Source organism: Polyodon spathula, chromosome 8, assembly GCF_017654505.1.
Source record: "Polyodon spathula isolate WHYD16114869_AA chromosome 8, ASM1765450v1, whole genome shotgun sequence".
NCBI classification, from domain to species: domain Eukaryota; kingdom Metazoa; phylum Chordata; class Actinopteri; order Acipenseriformes; family Polyodontidae; genus Polyodon; species Polyodon spathula.
In genome coordinates this window covers 10,949,608-10,976,896 of record NC_054541.1, presented here as the reverse complement: position 1 = coordinate 10,976,896, position 27,289 = coordinate 10,949,608, and the positions used below count along the sequence as shown (strand labels likewise).

General features: G+C 43.2%; 2 protein-coding genes across 3 annotated transcripts; both read left to right on the top strand.

Annotated features, from left to right (window-relative positions):
• The first annotated feature begins 6,451 nt into the window (after positions 1-6,451).
• Positions 6,452-12,383, top strand: LOC121319370 (serine/arginine-rich splicing factor 6-like). Its single transcript, XM_041256740.1, has 6 exons — positions 6,452-6,655; positions 7,692-7,852; positions 10,183-10,322; positions 10,550-10,752; positions 10,987-11,064; positions 11,148-12,383. Exons 1-6 carry the CDS (start codon positions 6,549-6,551, stop codon positions 11,608-11,610), a joined length of 1,152 nt encoding a protein of 383 aa, XP_041112674.1. The 5' UTR covers positions 6,452-6,548; the 3' UTR covers positions 11,611-12,383.
• Positions 12,384-12,941: 558 nt separating this feature from the next.
• Positions 12,942-26,071, top strand: LOC121319368 (lethal(3)malignant brain tumor-like protein 1). Of its 2 annotated transcripts, none has more exons than XM_041256736.1 (22): positions 12,942-13,203; positions 14,960-15,125; positions 15,546-15,739; positions 16,167-16,293; positions 16,904-17,027; positions 17,208-17,340; positions 17,649-17,733; positions 18,176-18,267; positions 18,666-18,770; positions 19,004-19,139; positions 19,315-19,406; positions 19,628-19,779; positions 19,888-19,964; positions 20,104-20,189; positions 20,488-20,598; positions 21,110-21,224; positions 21,733-21,829; positions 22,052-22,252; positions 22,481-22,530; positions 22,918-23,075; positions 23,234-23,296; positions 23,800-26,071. In XM_041256736.1, exons 1-22 carry the CDS (start codon positions 13,165-13,167, stop codon positions 23,932-23,934), a joined length of 2,538 nt encoding a protein of 845 aa, XP_041112670.1. In that variant the 5' UTR covers positions 12,942-13,164; the 3' UTR covers positions 23,935-26,071. The 2 variants fall into 2 exon arrangements, with proteins under 2 accessions (XP_041112670.1, XP_041112669.1); XM_041256735.1 differs by having other exon boundaries at positions 12,944-13,203; positions 19,004-19,154.
• Positions 26,072-27,289: the final 1,218 nt, after the last annotated feature.

Genomic DNA, 27,289 nt, shown 5'->3' with positions numbered 1-27,289 from the left:
TTTTGATTGCCAGGAGTGGAATCTGTAAATGGTAAACGCATAGAAAACACTACAAAGCATGCCACTGCACATTATGGCAAAAAAAACGTGATGATTGGCATGGAATTTGCACAGTAAGGGTAAGGTCACTTCACTGTGTTCATTTCTCTGAAATACTGCTGTACCATTCATTTAGTGTAGGTAACCCACCCCTCACAGCTCCTCGCATTCCAGTTTAACAACTGGCATTTGTAGTTATGTTCTTCATTCTTAAGGAACCTCCTAGATTGTACAGTACTGATTGTGAGGACGTCTATTTGCTTGTTTAGCCCCAGATGGTTGGAACAAATAACCAGATGTCCTTAAAAAAATTGCTTTGAGCTGCTTTAAGAAACAATTGTATCAGGGGATAGGTGGTGCAGCAGGCTTATTCATGAGTTAAGATAGGGATCACGACACAATTGAGATGAGTTTGTTGGTCAATTAAACTCTCAGTGGACATTAATCCACATCACAAAACCAGGTACGGATCAGGAGCGGATCAGGGGTGGATCAAGAGTAGATCAGGAGTGGATTGGGGTGGATCAGGGGTGGATCAGGGACGGATCAGGGTGGATCAGGGGCGGATCAGGAGTGGATCAGGGTGGATCAGGGACGGATTGAGGGGCGTATCAGGTATGGATTGGGCGGATCAGGGGTGATCAGGGGCGGATCAGGAGTGGATCAGGGTGGATCAGGGTGGATCAGGGACGGATCAGAGGCGGATCAGGGTTCATCAGGGTGACTCAGGGGCAGATCAGGGAGGATCAGGGGCGGATCAGGAGTGGATCAGGGTGGATCAGGGGCGGATCAGGAGTGGATCAGGGTGGATCAGGGACGGATTGAGGGGCGTATCAGGTATGGATTGGGGTGGATCAGGAGTGGATTGGGCGGATCAGGGGTGATCAGGGGCGGATCAGGAGTGGATCAGGAGTGGATCAGGGTGGATCAGGGACGGATCAGAGGCGGATCAGGGTTCATCAGGGTGACTCAGGGGCAGATCAGGGAGGATCAGGGGCGGATCAGGAGTGGATCAGGGTGGATCAGGGGCGGATCAGGAGTGGATCAGGGTGGATCAGGGACGGATTGAGGGGCGTATCAGGTATGGATTGGGGTGGATCAGGAGTGGATTGGGCGGATCAGGGGTGATCAGGGGCGGATCAGGAGTGGATCAGGGTGGATCAGGGGTGATCAGGGTGGATCAGGAGCGGATCAGGTGTGGATTGGGGTGAATCAGGAGTGGATTGGGGCGGATCAGGAGCGGATCAGGGTGGATCAGGAGTGGATCAGGAGCGGATCACGGTGGATCAGGGGCGGATCAGGGAGGATCGGGTGGATCAGGAGCGGATCAGGTGCGGATCAGGAGTGTATCAGGAGTGGATTGGGGCGGATCAGGAGCAGATCAGGGTTGATCAGGAGTGGATTGGGGCGGATCAGGAGCGGATCAGGGTGGATCAGGGTGACTCAGGCTCAGCTCCTGACTCAATCACATCAAGCAGTCATTGATATATATCCAAAAGAGCCATATACTGAAGCAGCTATGGGCTAAATTTTCAAAGCTATTTACTCCAATTAGTCATTAGTGCAGTTTTTGTCAGAAAGGAGAAATGCACCCATGTGGCAAAGTGGTCAATTGTGTAAAGGAGCAGGTGATGCAGTGTGTGAAAGAAGCAGACAGAGATAACAATAATCTGGTTTGAAAATGTTAATTAATTTGTGATTCCAGGTCTGGCGACCAAACAATAATTCCCCAGCAGTACACGTCAATGTGTACAGCATGAGGTACATAATACAAGAACAGACAGTCCCAAATAATAAACAATATCAGTCCCACAATAATACAAACATGGTCACCAGTCCTGGGTCCGTGCAGTAATGCTCGTGGTGGGTGATACAGGTTTGTATTTGTGACAAAGGTGCAGTGTTGTTCGGTTTAGTGCTGGCCCTTGACGACAGCTCTGGAAACTGTGTTAATTGCGTGTAACATACAAGACAAGACAATTACAAACAAACAAAACACAACACTCACGATTACAGAAACTGTTTTGGTTTTCACTATTCTTCTCGGTTCTTACTCACAATAAACCGATGGGAAGGAACAGATTACGATTCTCCGTCCCCTTTTTTATCCTGTCACACATGACCCCTTGGTAGATGAGTGCAACCATCTCTCCAATCTGCAGCTGCCACATCATTTCCCTTCCAGGTCAATGTTTTCTTGCAATGGAGTCAAATCTTTTTCCAGACTGGTCGACTTCCCGACCCTGGGAAAGAACTGTCAGACCAGCCCGTCCAAAGAACTCTGTTCTCGCTGCTTAGTGCACTCACAGGTCGGGAAGAACATTTACAATCAAAAATCATTGTATCTCTGTCACAACCCAATATAAAGTTACCAAATCACAAATAAACAAGTGAGACTGTCGATTCAGGGGCTTGAATGCAGAATGAAATTGTTTCTTGTTCGTTTTAGTCGTTTACTTGGTGGGTTTTTTTCTTTCAGAAAAAAAACGGATTTGGATTAAAAAAAGGTTTGAGAATCTAGCCCAATGTATGCTGGATTTGTTGCCTTTTAAATGTTAGACTTCATTTTTTACACTGTTCCGGTTTGCTCTGCTTTCTCTCCCCCTCTCCATTAACAGACAGATAGACAGATTTCTCCTGGAGTTGCATTCCAGCTGGGCAGCCCCCAAAGTCAGTGACCATCTGTGTCGCTTCATACCTCCTTCCAGCATGAGCATTTATCAAACAGGACATGGGTTAAAGAGGCAGATTAAACCCTCCACTGCCTGATTGCTCACGCTGCAAATTAATGAAAACCCCTTACAGCCTAACAAGCATTCCGAACGTCGCTAAAGCATTTGTAAGCTGGTACTGAATTTTAGGATAAAGTCAATAATTACACTCTAACCCAAAATGGACACAAATCCGTTAACCTGCTTAACCTTTTGTATAATATTTCAATAAAATGAACCTAGGCTAGGGCCGACACGTCATGCGACAATTTATGTAGACAACTGAGAAGTCATATGATCTAGAGGGCAGCATCTAAGACAAAGGGCTGTTAGTTAGCAGCTGCTCTTGATGTGTGTAAAACAAAAGTCTGAAAGGACAGTATAGCGGGTGCTGACTCTTATGTAGGTCTTTAGGAATGGGAAATTTTACAAAAGACAACCACTGATATAACACATACAATAATCCAAACCCATGCTGTATCTACCAGAACAGTGTGCAGGACATCACAAGGAACATTGTTTTATTCAGAATCTGAGGGTATGTGTCCATCTGTTATGCTATATATATATATTACCAGATTAAATAAAGAGCCCCACGTTGGGTGGCCCTGCCTTTCATCCTTGAATCTAATCTGCAGTATTCTTACTGTTCTGGAGCCCGGAGAGTGGAGCCCTCTGATATTGAAATGTACTCAGCAGGGGTGAGGCCAGCGTTTGAAGCTTCCTGCTCCTTCTGTATATCAAGGGCTCTGATGCCACAAATCTGCTCTCTTTTTCTTTTGCGTGATCTGGTTCAGGAGAACAGAAATCTTGATAAAGATCATTTTTATAAGAAATGGTCGTCATTAAAAATATAGTTCTTCAATCACATGGTGAGACATGTGGAAGAGTTTCGGAGTGTGGGGATAGGGCGAGGGGGAATGGTAACACAAAAACTGATTTCATATATTGCAGTGTGGAGCAAACCACTAGATGGTGCTATTGTCTTATCGTTACAGAATAGCATGGGTTGAATAAACACCCTGTCATTGTTTTCTCTGTTGTAGCAGACCTTTCATTGCATTCCCAGGAACGGACACTACATCAGCCTCGTTGTTTGTAGTAGCATATTGTTATACTGCTTATTACAAATGCTGGCATTGTTGAACAGTAATGTCTCTGTTATTCGCAGTATCACTCCATCCCACCGTTCCTGGACTGGTGGCAATAAACAAACATTCATTCAGTATTTCATTCATTCATCAGCTTCCTAATTATGTACTGAAAGCCAAATCACTGTTTCAAGTGGGATTCCTCAGCTTTAACCAATTTAGCCACACTGCATCCAGGTCCACAGCTCTAACTTCTAAGCCAGTCTTGCATCTGCAAACTATTTTAACAACATTTAATTAGTTGCAGCATCAAAGGAGACTCATTTTAGAACTGAGTAACCATCATTTGCTGAGGTAGAAAGTACTGTAAAAGGAGTTCTGGCCCAGCAGTAACACTGTGCCCCTACTGATTCAACGGCAAAACACAGCTAATTACCATACAGTCTGAGATTAATTTCCCACCTAAGTAATGAACAGACCCAGCATCTGAGAATTGACAAGCTTTAGATTCAACGTCATATCGCTGTCCTTGACCGGTCAATCTCTTACTTTTTGTTGAAAGCTCTGTCGGCACCCAGGGTGTTTCTCTCAGCTGTCATTCATCCCTATCAGCTCTTTGGCTATCAGCACTTAACATTTTCTTAGTGCTTTAAAGATGGGAGTTTCGGGTTAAATATAAATACAGAAGCTATTAGACAAAAGGGTGCTTATTTATGAATTAATAACACCATTGCCTGTCAGCCAGTTACATGAAATTCTCTAATGCAAGGGTTTAATAAAACATGATATGCATTCTGCAATATATATATGTATAAAGTGCGTGATTAATATGACTGTAGAACGTTTTTTTTTTCATATTATTGAATTATTTGAGATGCCCTTTTGGTTGATTAGAATTGTCGCCACTTATTCAGACAATCAATAGCATGCAGTGATGCTGGATTCTGGTTTGCTGCATGCTTATTGTTAGAGTTTATGACCAGGATTTTCAGGAAGGTGTGGACGATGGTCTAGCACACCCAGGTCACCCCGCTGCTGCTCTGGATTAGGGGTGTGTCAACAGAACGAATTTACATTCTACCAGCAGGATTAGGGGTGTGTCAACAGAACGAATTTACATTCTACCAGCCGGTGCCTTTGGAGTGTTATGAAGTATTTGTATTCCGCTAAAGTAGGATAGTGACCTGTAGGGGGTGCTAGATGTCATAAACCGTCACTAAGAATTCAGACTAGTGACTAGTCATGTGTTGGACCATTCCATCTCACAAAGGAGGGGGGAGTAGGAAAACACTGCATCTTTGCAGGGGCGTGTCTAGATAAGGTGGCTGGAAAATTATGCGATATATAAAGCGGAAACATATGGTATCCAAACCGCCCCTGACAGAAAATAGTTTCAATTACTGACTCTAAAATGAGTTTGGGAAAAATCCCTGCAGTGTTTTCTTTTTGTGTTGCATTAAAAAATATATAGTCTATCTGTGTACAAAATATTGACAAACTGCAGGTAGAGAATGCAGAAACGGATCATCTCCTGCAAAATTATTAAATGGAAATGCGGTGTCATGACTGTCTGAATTGTTGACAAATGATGGTTCACCAAAAGATGAATCTATAAATAGAAAGCTGTATGCTCCTTCTAATGCCAGAAATGTAAAATACATTTTGTGGTGGAATTTCAGACATCTAAGCTTACAGTAGATCATTAAATGCACTCTTTAAAGACAGACTGTAGTTTGCAGTTTGCTGCTGCCACCTATTGGACATTCTTTAAAATAGCATTCCATTCCCAGTGCGGTGATTGCTCGTCAGACTGAGGTACCTTTCACTAAACTGTTCCCATCCACCAGGCATGAGATCAGTGCAGTTTGGCAAACCCCATTAAAGACAGCATCTGTATCCATCATGCCTGTGTAATCTGTGGGCAATATGCAGTATGCAAGCAGGTTTGGTGCTACTACAGTACGTTCTTGTTCAAGTTAGTTTGCCCTTGTTTTTCGCAGTAATAATGTCACATGTATTACTGAGTGTGTTGACTGAGCACATCTTGTACACGCATAGCACTCAACCAAAGCCTCTCTTTATTTAAATTATTCCACCTTAATTCAAAAGATACACGAAAACATACTAAATTGTTTTCTTTTAGGAATTGATCTATGAAGAAATTGGCCAAAATGATAATAAGTAACTGTAAATTTCATAAGAACATAAGAAAGTTTACAAACGAGACGAGGCCATTCGGCCCATCTTGCTCGTTTGGTTGTTAGTAGCTTATTGATCCCAGGATCTCATCAAGCAGCTTCTTGAAGGATCCCAGGGTGTCAGCTTCAACAACACTACACTCCAAACGCGTCATAAAGTAGGCACTAAGTATGTCTTAATAGGCCAATTCAAACCCTAACATTACATAAGGGTGAGATAAGTGCTCTTCCTCTTGAGATTTACAAAGCCTGTATTATTAATCTCAATCAATACTAACGGCACTTTCTGTTTGTTGCAAAACAGAACTCTTGCGCCTGCGTTGGTCTTTTTTGTGATTCGATCTCAAGGAAGACGTTCTACGCAGCCCCGCCCCTCCCCTTACGTCCTATAAAGACGAAATACGGCGTTCGCGCTTTCTTCGTGCTCAGGCAGGGAGGAGGGAGGGCTTCCCTTTGTTGTAGGTTTACTAAAAAACAAAACAGCAACAGACCGTACAATTTGAAAGAAAATGCCCCGTGTTTATATTGGCAGATTGAGCTATCATGTGCGGGAGAAGGATATCCAAAGGTTCTTCAGCGGCTACGGCAAGTTGCTGGAGATCGACCTGAAAAACGGGTAAGGAGAGGGGGAGCGCGTAGCGGCCGTTACCCCTGGGCTTGGAACCGGATTAAAAACATGTATTGCGTGACAGGGAAATTGTACTCCGCGTTATTTTGATGTAATTTGCTTGCTTGTTAGCTGGGATGTTGCGCAGGCGGGGTCAAATTTATGAATTGGAAGGATGTGTTTTTCTGGCAGTTGCCCAATGTTGTAAATTGCCGCGTGTACAAAATGGCCGCTTTGCACACAAAGACACACGTGTGGTTTTACTCGTGCGTTCGGAGAAATGGGACTAAACGTCTGTTTTTCAATTCTGATCTTGAACTGCTTCCCGAAAATGTGAAGCGGATATATTGCCATTTTGCAAACGTACAAACTGTATTTGTAACACAGTAAAATGCCTGAGATGGGGTTGATGTCTACATTAGTCACGTTTAAAATGTGTGTGTGTGTGTAAAATGTAGCGTGGTGTTCCTCTGAGACTGGGCCTTCTTGCCTAATAGTTGTTGATGTTTTAAACTATTTAGATTTATAAATTTGCCACCGCCATAAAGATATATTAAATGACTGCAATCAACGGAATAAAACAATTTGAACATGTATTGAACCGTGCTTTGCAAACTTAATAGACGACGTAAGAGGGGCGATGAGAACAAAGCATTGTAATCTATGGCGTGGGGAGCTGTCGATGTAGGCCACAAACGACCGATCCATATATATTTTTTGCACGATAGCGTGAAATCCTTGGCAGTGCATGACTTATCTGCTAAACCAGATGGCGTTTCACACAAAGGGGAAGTGTCGTAAACTGGTAGGATTGATGAAAAAAAAAATCTGCGCCATAGTTCAGAAGCGGACAAAGTCCAATGTTTTTTTTTTTTTAAATTGTAATCAGTGTACCTCTGGACGCTGCATATTTGTTTGGCTTCCTTTACAGTTTAAGACATGGCTAATTTCCAGTTTTACGTTCCCCTCTGCCGCATTTGCCATGGCTATGTGAGGGGTGGTTTGTGAATGTCCACGAGCTAAAACGTGTCTAACTTTGCTGCAGGTATGGTTTTGTGGAGTTTGAAGACACCCGTGATGCTGACGATGCCGTGTACGAGCTGAACGGCAAGGAGCTGTGCGGGGAGCGTGTGATCGTTGAGCATGCCCGCGGACCTCGCAGGGACCGAGATGGATACGGAGGCGGAGGAGGTTATGGTGGACGCAGTAAGGACTGTTTATCCTTGAGAGGGATTGTCATTTCTTAATTTGTGTAATATTTGACACTTTCAGGAAACCATTCAGACTTGCAGAAGGTGTATTCAATGCAGTTAGTGACGCTTTCAAATGTAAACAACTTTGAAACAGTTATCAAACTAGGGGGTACACACCTCTGGTGGTATGGGGGGGTGGGTGGACTCGTGAAGAAAAAAAATAGAAGTGACACATGGCACATCTTGATATGACATGTCAGCTTTTCTAGATGGCACTGTGCAGCTAGCTGGTGCTTTTTGAGCTTATATGTACCTGTGTAGGGGTTGGTGTCATGTGCAAGCAGGTGTATTCAGGTACAAGAAGTTTGAGAAACACTGTTCTATAGCAGTAGTGTGATAGAAAGCAACAGTTAATGCATGGTCCTAAATTTACAATGAATGAGCCCTTTTAGAAGGCAGTAAAATCATATTTACATTTACTGGGTAAGTTGGCAAGGAGTTTTGAGCTACACATTTGGTACACCAAGTGGTGATTCCCCATTTAAAATCCCAGCAAATGCACATGTTCCCTCTATTTAATTATCCACATAGCGCCAGTCAGATATCAAACGCCAAGTTTTTGAAATGTCTCCAAGGTGCACTGCTGTTTTATGAGTATTAGCAGGTGTTTTGGTCAAGTGGCATAGGTCATTGAAGATATTTCTTCAGTTCTACACTGAACTGGATGATGTGACTAGCTTTGCTAGCATATCCTGAGTGTCTTGCCTGGTTGATGGTAGGTTTTGGGGGTGAGTGTTGCCAAATGGTGCATCTGCTATTTTTAATAGCTACCTAAGCACCTATGTAAGCTTAACATTTGTACAAGTTATAATGTTAGGATATGGTTATTTAAATGGCAGCTGGGTTGCAAGTTTATTTCATGCAATCTGCACAGCACTGGACTCAGGTTATAATTAGGTCACAGATTTTGTAGTTTTATCAAGCACTTATGCTCTTTACTGAAATAACTGGATTCCGTAGGTAGCCTAGATACAATATAAAGATGTGAATATATTTACCCTGTCATTTTAATGACGTATGGCTGGTTATTCAAGGTTATTAATTCACTGAGGGAAGGTTTTATGATTTAAAATGAAGTGAGCTACACTGGCACACGAAGGACAGTAAAGAAAATGCCTTGTCTTCAACCATTGTATACACTTGCCTTGCTGCCATTTCAATAGCCTTGTAAAGATGACATTATGCAAAGTTACATTGTTTGCTACTTAATTCAATATTGTTAACAAAGTCCTTGATGTTTCAATTTGAAAGAGTCCTGTGCGGGCTGAGTCCGAGTCCATTGAGGCTAAGATGACTGCCTGTCCCGTTTGGCCTTGGCTTTCACCTTACATTGTGTGTGTGACCTTTGCCCTTTGACCCTTTGGCTGACCTAACCGGAAGCCATGATGACAGCAGCCTTTTGCCAATAGACCAGGGTGATGGTGAGGAATCCAGTTGGTTTTAATGTGTTAAATAATGGCGTGGTTAGCCAAAACTCAAGATGTTGCCGTCATCTGTTAACCTGCTTTGTAAAAGAGCAGCTGGCTTTCAACACTGTAATTTGATTGGTGAGTTGTAGAAAGACCATACATTAAATAAACATTTAAAAAAATACCAGTAATGCTAAACTACATTTCCAGGTCGTAAACTGGAATTTGGAGGTAATGCCTGCCTGTGTCTTAAAGTTGGGTGTCTGGATTTAAGGGTTAGTTCCAGAACAGAGCCTGTTTAACTGGCCTGGTAAATTGTCCACTCTGCCATCATTTCTGATGCTTTGGGGCATGTCTTTTGTATTTTAAACTTTGCAGTAAACAACCTGACAAATTGCTGTAAGTGAATCCCTCTTGCATACTGTTTAAGTAAACACATCAGGCATCTCATTGCACAAATGATAATTCCTAGACCATAGATTTAAAAGTACAAACATTGCAGCACGGTAGATTTTGATCTGCACAGTGATGTTGAATGATCTGTGTACTCTGCTCATTCCTGCTGTACACACAGGCTGGCTTTTACTTTTTTTTTTTTTATTTTTTTTTTTTTTTTTTTGTTTGGAATATTATGCTCAAGTATTCTCAATCCAGGCAGGAGTGGTAGTAAAATTTGTGCATGAGAAAGTGGCTTAACCCTAAATTAACGGTCTCCAAGGACTTCCTTGATAGATGTGAAATTGGAAAAGTCTTTGTACCCAGTTGAGTTGATAAGATGGTAGAATGGCTCCTTGTGTTTCCTCCCTGAGTCCCTATGGAGCAGCGAATGCCTTCCTTGGTGCTGTTCTTATTGTCTCTCCCTTTGTGTTTGAAGGTGGTGGTGGCGGCGGAGGCAGTGGAGGCGGCTACAGCAGAAGCCGTGTTGGCAGGGATAAGTATGGGCCTCCTGTCCGCACAGAATACCGTCTGGTGGTGGAGAACCTCTCCAGTCGCTGCAGCTGGCAAGACCTCAAGGTTTGTACGTAAGGATGGTTGAAACAGAAGTTGGGTGTTTTATTAACCTTTTAGTAGGCTCTAATATAGTGCTTTTATTATGTCTAAGTTATTTGACTATCTTTCATCTGTATTAGTTTTTCTATTTGAAATCATTGCCCTTTTATTAATGAAATGCATGCTTGCCAAGGTTAAAGTACAATCCTGTAGTTGCTCCACTTTAATGCATGTTTATTTTTTGAATGCAGGATTTCATGCGGCAGGCTGGGGAGGTCACGTATGCTGACGCTCACAAGGAGCGCACCAATGAAGGGGTTATTGAGTTCCGCTCCCACTCGGACATGAAGAGGGCGATGGAGAAGCTGGACGGCACAGACATCAATGGTCGGAAGATCCGTCTGGTGGAGGACAAGCCACGCCGTCGACGCTCCTACTCTGGAAGCCGCTCCAGGTAACCTCTGCCCTTCCCAGTTTTATAGTGATCTCATTCAGTACTGCATAATTTGACAGTCTGTCCCAAGTAAACCTTTCAGAAATAAGTCCTGAGCTTGAATAAATGAATGGACATGGATTTGCATTTTAGGAAGTTTTAATTTGCATTGTGTTTCTTCCATTGACCTGCATACAGTTCTGCAGTATTGAAAGAGTGGACCTCCTTACTGATGCTTGTGTTTTGGCCCACCAGGTCCCGCAGCAGGCGCCGTTCTCGTAGCAGGAGCCGCAGAAGCAGCCGATCCCGCAGCAACTCAAGGTCACGTTCCCGGTAAGCAAGCCTTGAATTGCAAGAATTTAAAATTAAACAAATTTTCTTGTCATCTGTGTGTTAATTGTAACTGTCTATTTCAGATCCCGCTCAAGAAGCAAACGGCGTTCTAGGTCAGGGAACAGGAAATCTCGTTCTAGGTCAGCCAGGAAGTCCCGTTCTAAATCCCCTGCCAGGAGGTCGCGCTCTAGATCCCGCACCAGGAAGTCTCGTTCCAGGTCCCGCACCAGGAAGTCCCGTTCCCGCTCTCCCAGCAGGAAGTCCAGGTCGAGATCAAACCGGAAGTCCCGCTCCAAGAGCGTGTCAAAGCCCAAGTCAGCCCGGGACTCCCGCAGCCCCTCTGAAGAGAAGTCTGAGATTAAGAAGTCCCGCAGTCGATCTTGCTCCCCTGTGGAGAATGGGAAAGGGGACCAGCCCAAATCTGCCTCCCCCTCAACCTCACCCAAGCCAGATGATCGTTGCTCCAAGTCTCCCCCATCCAAGCGATCAGCATCCCGTTCCCCTTCACGCTCAAAGTCCCGTTCCCGGTCTGGCTCCAGAGATTAGCAGCTAGCAGAATTGCCTGTACCTGTGTTTCTCTCACTCTGGGGGGGTTTATTCCAGTAACTGGGGATGATTTTTTGTTACCTGTTTACACTGATCTGCAGATTTAAGTGCTTGTTTGTTTGGTTGACTTGTATGGCTTCCTGGCACTTGGCTTAAAGGCTGCTGTTTTACTACATATAAGATTACTTAAATGAAATTTATGAATTGTATGTGACTTGATGAAACAAATGTGGGTTACTTTGGGCTGCAAAGAAGTGTATACCTAATGGATTTAAGTCCTGGTTTTCTTTTGACCTTTTGTTTGAGAGTGAGATGCTATTTAACCTTTTGTCCAGATTACTCTGGCTTCTCCCTCATTTTTTAGTTTGTTCTGTTTTTGGTCCATTGCCAGGTGGATGGTACCACTAGCAGATTTGGGCTTTGTATCTGTGCTGATATTCTGCTGGAATTAAAGCAGTAGTGTGACCATTAACCACTGGGTGGATGACATTTACTGAAGTGTTTGCAAATTTATATAATTTTTTTTTTTTTTTTGTATGTTGCCAACTTTAGTTAAATAGACACCATTTATTGCCCATCTAAATAGTTGCATGTTTGTTGCACTAGTCTTGCTTCCTGGTGGCATGAGATCAGCAATAACAACTATTGATCACTGATTCAGGACTTCCCTGCCATGTGTGTTTCTTTTATTGCCAAAGCATAGACCCTGAAACAAGCATGTTAACTTTTTACTGTACAGTTGTATTAAAGGTTCTTAAGAAAAATAAAATCCATTCAAGGTCTCCTTTCTTTTTGTCAATTGAAGTGTGTAACTTGTGCCAATAGATGCTCGCATTCATCCAGTGCACCATATTTTCAAAATATGCTGTTAACACTGCCAGTTTTTTTTTTTCTGTAATTTGCCGATTTGGGATCAGCTAAACCATATAAGTATATTGCGACTAACCCCCCCCCCCCCCCCCCCCCCCCCCCCCCCCCCAAGGGCGGATCTCTTTCGTAGCAGCAGATGACCCTTATGCGATACATGCACTAACTTCAGGAAGATTGTAATACTTTCACAATCAGAATTAAGTGGTTTTTAACTAGACTATAATCGTGAGATACCTTGCACCTCTAGGTGTGTAGTAATTTACATACAGTATGATTTATATATAATGCATCCAAATATACGTTTGGAGCACAGTTTGAGTGATCTGCACTTGAAAAGTGACAGCCTGGTAATATTGTCAGATAAAGTATACCAGCTTTATTGATGCGAGCTTCCTTTACCTATGCATTCACCAGTTTGTGGACTATTTTCACTTTTGTAAACGAATACATAATACCAAATGTCAGTATACTCGAATCAATGGGAATGTTTTTTGTGCTTATAGAACCTGCTGAGACCATGATGAGGGACATTTAAATTATAATCATTCAAATCAATGTGCAGGGGAGAAAATACGATTAAAATGTATAAATCAGATTGTGAGTTTGGTAGAATGAAACCAATCCCCAACTCGAAACTGACGGCGCCTCTACGCTGAATGGTAGAGCAACCTCTTGAACACGCGCATGCGCAGTGATAAGCCCCTGCCCGCAAGACAACCTCGGGTAAGAGATAGGGTATTTTAATCCATTTACCACATTGTGCAATTATATCATTTATAAACATTAATCTATCAATCAGCCAAGATCAACTATTGCATATTGCGTTCTGTATTCATCTGTGTTGTTTGTTTAGAGAACGCCTTTTTTTCTTCTTTAAAGAATGTCATAGATCTGTACAGTATAATATATAACAGTATTATAGTGAATATGGTATGTTGTCCATTTTGTTACATTCAAAAATAAATGATTGGGGTTTTTTTAGACCCGATTTTATCATCATAAGCATACGTACGGTGGTTTTCCATATCATTCTATCTCTGGTTATACGGGGAGTGGGAGCAGCGCGTGTTTTTTGTTGCATAACGTGAAAATGACCATTACTGTATTAAATAAGAAATGTTGTATCATTGTGTTGCAACGGCACGCAAATGAATTAACCAAATATGCATGAATTATAAACAAGTCGCTCCGCCATTTTGATGTTAAAATGCAAAGGTTTAATTTAAATATGTTAATTGTAGAATGCGGGATGAATAATTTCAATTAGTTATAGAAACTGCAGGTGGCCACGAACAAAAATGCTTCTTAAATAAAACGTCCGTCTGTTACGTTTTATCAGTGCAATTAAAACGAGATCAACATGTGCAGATAAAGCAGCAGTTTTAGTAGAAAGCTTGTATTGCAACAACATTCATTCATGAGAGCTGCGATCTCACTTTATTCTTCAGAACAACACAAGCAAAATGCATCTGAACAAATCGATATAAAGTGTTTGACATTTGCAAACTAAAAAATAAGATTATATCTAACATGGCATAAAATATTTTAACCCCCCCACCCCCACAAAAAAAAAAGAAAAAGAAAAAATAAAAATGAAAAATTTACCACTAGATTCTATATATTTAAAAAATAAGTTAAAATATAAAAGTCTGATTTTTATGTAAATCTTAGCAATTGATAGATGTATTATGTAGTATTTATGTAATAGTCACAGTTTATCGATAGTGCAAATCTACTGATTTTAAATATGTTATAATAAGACATTTCTTAAAAAAAAAAATTACTTTGTTTGCTTCTGTTTTAAAGGTAAAATAGGTTAATCGTTTTTAGTTTAAATATTACTAACAGCACCAAAACAAATCATATATTGGTGACAAAAGTAATTAACATATCATCATTGAAGCCTGTACACTGAACATTTCATATTGCAGTACATTGACTTTAATCATACTATATTTCAATTATTGCACATCTGAAGGTGGGAGGCATTTTCCCCTAATGTAGATTTATAGTGGTGCAGCAACTTTTGAATGTGTTTAATTGTTTTGGGCTCAATTTTGGGGTCAGTTCCTGTTTGTCACATCCAATTCCATTTCAGCTCCCAATTTCCAGCACATCTTGGATCAAAATGGCAGTTAGCAGTATTCTGTTAAAACAAGCTTCTCACTCACAGTGGCAACAGATGATTTAAACTGAAGTCACTTGTTAATTAAATTGGCTTCAAATGAGAGCAGCTGAACAATCGCAATGATGGAATTGGAATTGGAATTGGTAAATGGTTCTAAAAAGGAATTGGAATTGAAGACTGGAATGTTTGGGCTCATGTTCTATTTATTTTTCTCCACCCTGTAAAGTTTCTGAACACCTGCAATAAGTCATTATATCACAGATGTTAAAGCCAAGCTGTGAAATCAGCTTGGAGAAGCTATCAACCCTTGTGGGATCGTTTGGGGATATCTCTGCATGATCTGTTTTTCAGTTAGACTGTGCAACAGCAGCTTGTGAGGACATGAGCGGGAAGGTCGGTGTCGAGGTGCTGGTGGTGGGTGGAGCCAGCCCCCCCACTGACGCCAGCGTGCCCCTTGTAGCCAATGAAAGCTTGGCGCCGAAGACACGCCCCCAGACCACTGCCTTTATTCTCCCAGGTATATTATAGTCAAAATATTTGCATCTATTTTATTAAACCAGTAAAAATAGCTTCCTGGTTTAACAGAAGATGGGAACAGTACAGGTCATATGCTACAGTGTGATATCCAGCTGTTACGGATTCTGCTCTGTCCCACGTCGGTGAGATGAGATGAGGTTAAGAGCTCTAAAACCACAAATGCAGAGGAGCCTGGCTCTTTTGCATAGAGGTTGAGACGCTTGCTTGTGGTGCACGGAGTCGCCAGGTTCGCTCCCAATGGTGATAGATGGAGCAAGGCCCACTTAACCCTAAACGTCACAGTGTTTCCACACTAAAACATGTTTGGGTTATGGTAGATAGTGCAGGTTCTCCTCGGGATATGTTGAGCCCCTCTCTAAGTGGTGCGTTCCTTTTTGATGATGTTTGTCTAACCCCTCAGCCACCAGCTCCCCTCTAAGCCTGGCAGTGCGGAAGGGGGAAGGGCCAAGAGTTGCCACGGAGACGCCGAAGGTGGGCGGTGCTGGGGAGCCGGTGACCTCCACACTGACCCCTCAGGTGGGCGGTGCCTGCAGCGTGGTCCGTGTTTTGGAGTGGAAGGAGGGTGTCGCTGTGCTCCCAGGCAGCAACCTAAAGGTATGTATGCAATAAGAAGTCCAATATCAGTTTCTTCCACCCACTCAATATCATAGAAGAAACATCAGCACCAATAAGGTGTTGTGTTGTGTCCATATACTAAAAGGCTGCCAGGTTCCACCCTAGTGTTTGCTAATTGATTGAGCTGAACAGTATTTAGGATCCTGTATATATGAAAAGTGCAGTATTCCCATGGTTCTGTTATGAATTTGGTTTAGCAAGGTTTTCCATATTTTTAAATTTGATTTTCCATACCTCTCTGGGCTTTATAATGCTTTCACAATGCTTTATTACTCTTCATTATGCTTTTGCTACTTTACTCAGTACACAGAGCAGAGTTAGGGATGCTAAAGCCTTCTTTAAGTGAGCAGCCCTTTGTCAGAATTCAACTGCTCTGGTGTTTGAAGTCCCTCCTTCTATTGTCCAGTTCCGGATGAGTGACTTTGGCACTCTGCAGGTTGTGAGTGACAGGAAGGCCCCTGTCCTTGTGCCAAGCACAGAAGGGCCTGCTGGGAAGGAGGTGGAGACAGACAGAGTCCCGGGACAGAGCTCAGGTAAGGGAGGCTGCATTGTCATCTCACTGTCAAAACCCTTGCATTGTGTAGTACATAAGGATTTCCACAGAATACCACAGAACCCAGCCAGTATGCTTTTTAAAAGTGTGTCACCATGTTGTACTCATGCAGCTTCCACAGCAAGGAATGTCAATGTCGCAATTTTTCCCTACCTACTTGATGTTTACAGGCAGCCAGGGTATGTTAGTTGCTGTTAAGAATCTCCCACGAGGGTTGTCTCTGAGATCTTCAACTCTCTAAACTCTAAAAAGTGGCAGCCATTATAGGTTTTTCTTGTAGGCGCTGTATCTCCAAAATGGTTGTGTGGTTTGATTTCAAACTGCTATATGTACTTACCCTTGATGTAAAGATTTGGAAGCAAACCTTTATATCCTACGCAGTGGCGAAGTGAGTGAGTACTATAGGGGTTGTGATATAGGGGGAATTTTTCAGGTTTTTCTTTGTTTTTTTTTTTTGATGTGCATTCTTTACAAATAATGTTACGATTGTATTGTAACAGTAGAATGTAACTAATCAAGATTGTGTGACACTGCATCCTCACCCCCTTTAGTAGATGGTATCTCCCTCACTGCTGTGATTCCTCCTGCAGGAAAGTCTGTTGAACCCACTGAGGAGGACTCGATGGTGGGGAATGTTGGTCCCTGTGCAGGCTGGAGCCCGGGTGGGGAGAAGGGGTGCGTGGATGAGCTGCGGAGAGAGCCGCCAACAGACAAGTAAAAGACGAATAATATACACTGCCAATTAACACCTCAAAGCTTTTCTCCCGAATTTTGTCAGAAGTTTATTACAAACCTTCTTGTAATTATTGGCGTGCAGTCTTTGGCAGAAGAGTGAACATTTGTGTGTGCACATGCGTCAGGCAGCAGTCTCACTAATGCTTGGGCTTGTCTCAGGTCAGCACGTCTGGACATTGCCACGGTGGCCCAGGTGTCTGTGTTGAACCCCGAGGATCTGAAACCAGTGAAGAAGAGGAAGAGGAAGGAGTACCTGAGCCAGTCGGATGAGGAGTCAGAGATGGAGTCGATGGTAGGTAGGCAGGTATGAGGTGTGGGATGGAGGGGAGAATGACACAAGGAAGACAGGCAAATTGATCATCTCTAGCAAATATGAGACTGGGTATAGACCGGATAATGTTCCCTTTATTGCAACTTTATGGACCCCCACCCCACATCATTTTAGAAACACTATATAAATTAGAAATGGAGAAGGGTATTCAAGATTGATCCAATGAGTTCTGGGAGTTGGGGAATTTAAGAATGGAATTAGCCGAGGCCAAGGGAATGGATTTAGTGTGTAATCTTCATTATGTTATAATCGCCTCTCTGTGTGCCCAGGAGGAGAGGGTGGAGAGTCTGAAGGTGCTGGAAGTGAACCAGTCTGGCTGTGGCCCGCTAGGGGACGGGAGACAAAACAGGACAGGTATGCAGGTCTGATCTGGATTATGCAGAGTGGAAAGAAAATGACATTTGTATTAAATATTTAGCACTACTGGAAATGGGAGCTGTTGCGAATGCCTTAGTGGTACGGTCAATCAAAAACGAAAACAGTACCTGCGTAAATTGCTTTATGACAACACTCGGTTCAAAGGCACTATGTGTTTTAAGTGAAGTGCTGATCAAAGGTTAGTGTGTTTTTGACACTTGCGCTGTGTGGTCTGTGTGTAGCCATTGAACTGCACTATAAAACAGGGAAATAATACTATAATGTATTTTGGATTGCATCTACTCCTTGGAATGCACCAGAACCTATATAATCATGTGGCTTGAAAATATCTTTGTGAACACATTGGTGTTAGAAAGGAGCACTTTCGTTGGTTGCAGCCCCGTATTAATGTGGCTCGTATGATGTTTGGTGTTTGTAGTCCCTGGAGAGGTGAAGAAGGAGGCGTGGACGTGGTCATGGTATCTGGAGGAACAGAAGGCCGTGGCTGCCCCTCTTAAGCTCTTCCAGGAGGTACCAGCTGTGAAGGGACCCAACAGTTAAATAAATCCTCCCTCAAAGGCAGTGTTGTGCACTGTGCTATTGATTTAGGTTATGGGAAGTGTGTATTTAGATTTTTAAATACTTTGTTTGCAAGGGGGGCGGGGATACTGATTGAAGAGACTTATGGGCAGTGAGAAAATACCCAGTATTTTGCTTCGTACCGACCCTTATAAAAGGCTCCCATAGTAAAAGCATAGCAAATTGTATTTGTGGTAAACATTTATATGGGACATATAACTGGAGGAAGAGTTTTAAGCATATATGAACTGCAAACGATTCCACAGATTGACCATGCTGAGTAATGTTCAGAATAACTGCAACTCCACCCCCTTAATAAGCTTGTTAATGTGGAGTCTGCTGGTTCACAGTGCCAGAGCATCCCCCAGACAAAGAACAGCTTCAGAGTGGGGATGAAGTTAGAGGGGATCGACCCCCAGCACCCCTCCATGTACTTCGTCCTCACAGTGACTGAGGTAATGCACACACATGCACTCACACACACACACACACACGCTCACACACACACACATAAACAGCACTCAGCACTCTCTCTCTCTCTCTCTCTCTCTCTCTCTCTCTCTCTCTCTCTCTCTCTCTCTCTCTCTCTCTCTCTCAAACACACACACTGCTAATGCATGTTTCACTTGCTGTGTTGAGTTGTTGCTCCGTTGGCTCTGCTTATGGCTGAATACTCTCCCTCTCCCAGGTGTGCGGGTATCGGATGCGGCTGCACTTTGATGGCTACTCCGAGTGCCATGATTTCTGGGTAAACGCCAACAGTCCGGACATCCATCCAGCTGGCTGGTGCGAGAAGACTGAGCACAAACTCTACACTCCAAAAGGTCAGAGGGCAGAGGGTAAGCAGAGTTATTTGCACAGTGTGAATGGTTAAATGATACCATGTTTATCAGTTAGCATTAGTTAACACCTACAAGGCTGTGGGTTACAGTGCCTGCTGTTTGGCTCTTGGCTTCTCTCAAGCCTCCAAAAGGACACATCTTTCACTCTTACCTGCAGGGTGTAAAGAAGAGGAGTTCTCCTGGGCCAGCTACCTGCGACTGTCCAAGGCACAGGTCGCTCCACGGGAGCTGTTTGTCAGTCCAGGCGGGGTAAGCTTATTTACCGTATGTTTTATTTATTGAACTGGGAGTGCTCCCTCTGAGATAGACAGTGTATGTTTTTTTTCAGGATGTCCTAAGTGTTTCATCTCTTCATGCTTCTATTTCCAGCCCTCTTTTTGTTGTTGTCTGTAACTCTGGAAGCAGTTCCTTGAATCCATTTTCAATTCCCTACTCTTTGCTCATAACCTGAAGCTTCCTCCCCACCTCAGACAGAGCTCCCCAGCAGTTTTCAGGTGGGGATGAAGCTGGAGGCCGTCGACCGCATGAACCCCTCCCTCATCTGCGTCGCCACAGTGACCGATGTGGTGGACAAACGCTTCCTGGTTCACTTCGACAACTGGGATGACACTTATGACTACTGGTGAGGAACAGCAACGCTCCCCCTGTTGCATGTAGCAGGGGAATGTGTGTTTGGAAGATAGGTGTGTGTGTTCTGCTCACCCCGAATCTTTTCTCTCTCTATTACTAGGTGTGATGAGACCAGTCCATACATCCACCCTGTTGGCTGGTGCCAGGAACGGGGCCGTCCCCTCACCCCACCGCAAGGCAAGTTTAATCCAGACTGCCAATCGCATGCAGCCAGGAGAAGGCATTGGTGCAGGCTATCTGTACAGAACACCACATCCACACTTTGCTGTCAAGTACAAATCGTGTTTCTTCACATTTGTTTCCCTGTGTTTGACAGATTACCCAGATCCTGATAACTTTTCCTGGGAGAAGTACCTGAAGGATACTGGCTCTACCGCTGTTCCAGCACATTGCTTCAAACTGGTTAGTACTGGCCACCTGGAACCACAAACTGGGACGAATAAGCTGAATAAATGTTTTCCTTTTCTGCTAACATGACCCAGAAGTTGTGTCTGTATTTCTGTGCTTTGTATGGCCACGGTGTGCTATCTACCCATTACAAACGGTCACATATACATTGTACACTGTAAGATGAGCCTGTTTTTTTCCTGTGTGTGTGATAGAAGGATGTGGATGGCGGAGACGCTCTTGTGACGTGTCATGGAAGCATGGTTTTGTCGTGGTCTTCTCTAACAGTGGCTGTCCTGTCTGTGTTTCCCAGCGCGCTCAGCATGGGTTCCAGGTCAACATGAAGCTGGAGGCCGTGGACAAGCGCAACCCCTCCCTCATTCGTGTGGCCACAGTGGAAGATGTTGACGAGTACAGGATTAAGGTAAACCGTTCTCAGTGAGGATTGGAAGACCTTTTATAAGTGAAAATAAACCTACAGCATAATGAGAACATTCACACAGGTGTCTGATTGTTTTTCATTGTGTTCCATGCCACAGTGCTAGTTCACATGATAGTCATGTTTAAAATGTAACAATTATTCTGTTTTATGTATAATCCATTTTTTTTCTTTTGCTTTTCCCTGGGAAAATAGGTACTTAACAGGACAAGCAGCTCAAATAATGATGCCAAAAGAATGGTCCTGATGGACTACTGATGTGAAATCAGTAACTATAAAGACTATATAGCCTACTTATGCTTTTTGTGTACCACAAATCACAAGCTTTGTTAAGGTAAAGTGCAGTGAAGCACAAGTCTCAAAATATACACACAGATACCTCTGTGTGCAGAGTTACACTGCGCAACCTTCTGTACCCCACTACTCTCTGAATGAATGAATTGTTCCAGTGAAAGAGAAGCGGTACCCAGGCCGTGACCTATCCCAATCCCCACAGATCCACTTCGACGGCTGGAGCCACATGTACGATTACTGGATTGACTCAGACAACCCCGACATCCACCCTGCAGGCTGGTGTGAGAGAACTGGGCACCCCTTGAAAACGCCCCTCCGTGAGTCAAATACACAGCAACCCGGTACAGGCTAACACATACCCTCTCTCTGCATGAACCATGCATTCACACCCCAGCAGCAACCAGCAAACCTCGAGAGCAGCTAGCGTGTGTACATTTCAAGCGGATTGCTTTTTTGCAGTTTGCAAAACAATATCGCAGCTTACGTTTACTTGCTTAAAAAGAAATGTAGAATAAGTTTCAGAAATCTTTTAATAAGCATTTCCGGAATTAAAGGCCCAAAGAATAAATAATTTACTGTATTTGTAATTTTTCTTTTTTTTTTGGTTTTTTTTGCCAGGATGTTTCGATTTTGATGTGCTTTTATTTCATTTCAAATGTTTATACACAATTTAGTTCAACTATCTAGTTTCAAAGAGTTCTGAAAACAAGGACGATGTTACAAAACCTTCAAATCATCCCTGAATCATTCCCAACAGTGAAATGCAGGAGTATGCAATCTCTGATATGCTTTCTGTATGATGTCGCATGTTGTTTGCATGTGCAGGCCCCCGGGACACCTTGGCGTCAGGACAAGGTGGCTGCGCTTCTCTCTCCTGTAAAGGAATCAGCCATTCCCGAGCCAAGTACAGCTTCAATCACAGGTCAGTGACTGCCATATATCACAGTGTCCGGGGGGGGGGGGGGGGGGGGGGGGGGGGGGGGGGGGGGGGGGTCTCCACATGGTTCCGGCCCTTACACTGTACATATTTTACTAACACATAGCTTTTTCTTTTTGTTTATTGAGATGCAGGCTTCCTTCCCCAGTGCCAGCACTCTCTTTCTGTTCTTTGAGAATTGTAGATACACTGTGTTTTCCTCCATAGGAAGTGCCCCACCCCAGGCTGTGACGGCTCTGGTCATGTGACCGGGCGCTTCACAGCACACCACTGCCTATCGGGCTGCCCATTGGCGGAGCGGAACCAGGGCCGGCTCAAGACCGAGCTCTCCGACGCCGAGGGCCCTGGGGCCAAGCGCAACCTGCTCGTCTTCGGCCAGCGCAGCAAGACATCCCGACACCACGGCAGGTAACAACGTCCTAGGACTGGTGGTGTGTCTGTTATCTGGGTCTGTAGCGTATGGACAGCCATTGTACTGAAAAGTGCTGTGACATGATTTTCTTTTGTGCGAGAGACAGGGTTACTGCAGTGCAAACTGAGGATCGCGTTCCCTCTAAAACAGAGGCAGGGGGCTGCGTTGAGCTCTCAAGAAGGTGTGAGCCGAAAGTCTAACACAATGTACCTTTCTCGTTCCAGAATAGGCCGTCCGCCCAAGTACAGGAAGAGCCAGCAGAGAGCCTATCAGAGTGAGTAGACTTGCCACTCCCTCAGTCAGACTAAATCACGCTCCATTAAAAGTAACACATTGCCAGCTGTATTTATTAGAATCCATAAGAAAATAATATTGAGTACTTTGTAGGTGCTCCAGTGCAACAGAGTACCAGTTTACAAAACACCTTAAACAAATGACAACTTCAATGAATAAGGGTTCAACTCATTTTCCACTGTTGTTAATGCTGCCTTATTCTTGTGTGGTTCCATTCTCTTTGGTCTTAATCCATGCAGTTGCTCTATGGGAATGTTTCAATCGTGGCATGCTGCAGTCGGTAAAAGGTCTCTCGCCCCTATCCCTTGCTGTCTGTCTCTCCTGTCCCTTGCTGTCTCTCACTGTTCTCACTGTGGTCCTGTCTCAGGTGTGTCAGCGGAGATCATGCACCCGTCCTTCTTCATGTCAGCCCTGTCTGCCCACCCCAACCGCACCCTCTCACTCTGCTGGGAGCAGCACTGCAAGCTCCTGCCCGGGGTGGCTGGCATCCGCGCCAGCAACGTGGCAACCTGGAGCGTTGACAAGGTGAGAGAGGCACCAGCACTCCCAATCTGGAACTGTCGCTAAAACACCCACACTTGAATCATCTCTTCCTTTACAGTCCTGCAGGGACTATATGTGTTGCTGACATACCTTGTCGTTATTATGCTGCCTTTACGCATGATATCGTTTTATTGGCACAGGTATCCAGTTTTGTCCAGAATCTCACTGGTTGTGACGAGCAAGCCCGGGTTTTCAAAGATGAGGTGAGAAAAGTCATTTTATTTCACTTTTGCTGCATTTGAACCAATTACAGCTTGGTACTACCAAGCCCAGTCGAGGAGCGGCTTTAGACTTTGGTCATTAGGTCAGAATGTTTTAATATACTGATATCAGATGAGAATTGTTCTAGATAATATTGGCAAGTGAAAGCAGTTTACACAGTGCTGATTCTCAAATAGTCCATGCATGCCTAATATTGTACTAAAACAACACAAACACACAGTGTGCTTACCTAGGTGTGATGTTTAATTTAGCACGGTTTGCTTTACCGACATTGCAGTAATGTTGCTGTATTTACCTTCAAATTCTTATGCAATCTTTAGCAAAGTAGCCTGATTGTGGTACTATTATAACATCTGTAAAACAAACGCATGTGAAACTGAGAGATAAAGGAAGTGACAGAAACGAATAGGGTGACGTGCATTTTGAATTGTGGAACTGTGGCGATGCTGCATTGTAAAAGCTGCCTGGTCACGTCTCTCGTCAGATGATCGACGGCGAGGCGTTCCTCTTGCTGACGCAGACAGACATTGTGAAGATCATGAGCATCAAGCTGGGCCCAGCGCTCAAGATCTACAACGCCATTCTGGTGTTCAAGAGCACTGACGACAGCCTTAAGTGATCCTCCCTGCCCTCCCAACACACACCCCTCCACCTGCAGGCTTTTCTATGTGTGCCAGTCTGCAGAAGCATCCCTGCTACCTCCCTGTAAATATGCTTTCAGCATGTATACCCCTCAGAGACATGCAAGAAGGTCCTGTATGTGCCAATGCTTTCAAATGAGTTCTAGAAACCAGTGTCATTACTGTCTGTACAGATCAGAAACAGCGAGGAAAGAATGCTGACCAACACGCTACCCTTTTTGCACCGTTCCTAATATGGCACTTTCCTTGAAACTCAAAGTGTTCTGTTTACAATAAACTCAACACATTGCATTTTACCATTCCATAGATTCTTGCTTGTTAAACCGTGATCTCCCTATTGCTTTAGACAATAATTATTATTGTTTCCATATTTTCATATAGATATCCTGGGTCCTGTTAATCAAAGCTGTCGGTGCAACTACTTTTGTGAGAAAAACGTGTTTGAACTTTGATAACTCAACAGTAATTGCACAGGCATCTTCAGTTCATTCCAAACCAATTTCTATGACTCTGTTTGTAAATGTAGACAACTCTTTTTCACAATGGTTATAAGCAAGGATGCAGCGGTGTGTAATGTGCATTGTAAATATAACACATTTTTTTTGGAGGTCACAATGCAACATTTGTGAACCTACAAAAACCTAACCAATGCATTACCACAGCTGTCCACCGGAGGGCGGTGTCATTGGGAAACTCGACTGCAATGACTCTCTGATGGGTATGGTCTGCCATGTAGATAAGTAGTCGGTCAGTCAGTCTTTCAAGCCATCATACAATAAATGTTCTGAACATGACTGCTCTGCTCGCCTGTATTTTTTATTAAATCACTACTGTCTTTTCAGAAAGCTGTTGTATATTTTTTGTGATAGTGGAGATTGAAAAGTGGGCCAGCTTCCACCTTGACCAGAGATCAACCAATTATTGGAAGTGTGAACAGGACATGCCAGAAAACAAGACCTCAAAAACAGCATTGGAAATAAAACGTACAGCTCTGTATGTATTTGTAGGGTTTATTTACACAGTTCTTGTTTTCCATTGTGTTGCTTTTTAACATCAACAGGATGTGAACTAATATTATCTGTCACAATTTGTAATCCACCAAGCTACACAGTGCATACTGTATATTTCCGATAATTACAGCATTTGAAGACTGGACTGGAAATAAGACTCCCATTGCGTAGCAGTTTGGATCCATTCCTGTTTTTACTGGGAGTTTAAGAAGACAGACCCGAGCTCATAGCAAAGCCTGGAATGGGTGAAACTGCTACGCACTAGGAGTCTTATTTCCACCCCTATGAAGATATTCTTGGTGAACACCCCAGTGGAATCTGACTGTCTAGTTCTTTACATGTGGCCTGCCTGGCCCTCCAGCAGCAGATAGTAAACAGCACAGGGTTGCCAATTATCAACAGAATGACCTCCCACAACAAAAGATAAGTCCTATCAGAAACAGGGTTTATGAGGGTGTAGGGAATGGAAGCTGGCCCAGCTGTTTACCGGTATGTGTTTGTGCTTTACCTGCCTGTCTGGTTTTAATTTATTGAGTTACAGAAGGTACAAAGTCTCAGAAATAGAGCACAGCATAAATAATAATACAGAGAAGGAATGCAATCAAAAGTAAATGTCCCTGGCCTTGCGCCCATGTTTGGGTCCTGCAAAGTTAACCCTAAACTAACCAACACCCTCACAGTGATGGATTGCAAGTAAATCATTAGATGACACAATGGATTGGTCAGACAAGAATACAAATCTGTATTCTTCTGAAGCAAAGATGAGGGCACATAGGGATATAGCAGAGTTATACATTTCCCAACAAATATTTTGACTAGAGTCTTTCTCAATGTTTGTTACCAAATTTCACAAGCTTCTTTTGGTATTGCTACCAGGGTGTTTTATAGTTCTGACTGAAATACAGTTGATTCGGGATTAGCATACCATGGTGAATGATTTACCTGCAGTTAAGGTATTAGTTAAGAACAAGCTGACCTTCAGCATGTATTGACTAGAGGGAACTAGTGGTGCAGAACAGCAGAGCAGGAGTATCAATGCAAGAAAGGAATTTCCTGGATCTGTCCTGGCATGCATTACATTATACACAGTGCTGGCTCGTCTAGGTAAAGGGGGGTGAGTGTTTCACATTCTCTGTGCTTATGAAAAGCACTACCTTTACAATTGTAAATTTGCTCTGTAATTTTAGTTTCCCCATTCTTTTCCTATAGTTGTATGATGCTTTTAACATGGTTTACCACTGTTTGCCATGGTTTTTAATGTGCAGTAACATACCTCTCTGGGTTTTACCTATGCTTTACTATGTGTTATTACTCTTTGCTATGCTTTTATAAGGATGTATAAATTGTACTGACAAACTTCAAACAAGTTCTGTTGGTTTTGAGTCCTTTTTATTGAGCTGGGAAAATCCAGGTGTGTTTGCATATTATTGTCTGCTAATCGGGGTTCTATTGCACACCAAAAGGTAGTAAAACAAAATGTATTTGACAAGAGCAAGTCTTTTCATTGTATTGGTGAGGAAGACAGATAGACATTTCTGTTCGTGTCTTTATCAGTATCAGCCGAGTACCACACAGATGAAGACAGTAGCCGAAACACGTTTCATATGACTCCTTAAAAGCTCAAAATTAAAAATGACTGCTGGGCGCTTGGAGGAACAGATGATAAGTTTGTGTGAAACAAGACAAACAGTCACCCTTTACAGAACTTCCACTTTCGCTACATTCAGGAGCAACTGATACTAGCAATACAGTACATCCATTCAACAGGTGAAGAATTGTGCATGGTCCTGCATGTGTCAGTGTGTCGTGCATGCATGTTTGCATGAGTGTGTGTCCTGAGTATTCTGAATATAATGTCCTAGTTTTCATTAGGCTCTGACAGATGGATCATATTGCTATCAGTGAATGAACTCCGCTTGACAAACCTGCATAGAAACAGAGTTCAACTCTTATTAACACTTGCCTTGCCTTACTGCTGTTACTTCTGGTGGATTGCTGTATATTCATTTGTGTACCATGTAGTATAATTTTAGTTGCACACTTTCATTGCCAGTAGGGTAGCACTCTAGTAGTATGTGTCCATTTTCCCTTGCCTCCTGGACTGTATCTCTTTATCTGAAGCCACTCTGTTCAGCAAAAAACATGGATGGTAAGGTCAGCCATCTGAGATAGTGTGCATACAAATATTGTGTCACCTTTTATCTATCTGCCATTAAACTGTTTTACTTGTAACTCTAAAATGCAACTATTTGTCGTACAAGGCATAAAAAGTGCTTCCCTCAGCTTTGCCTAGATGGCAGCATCACACTTCTTGGCTCCCTCT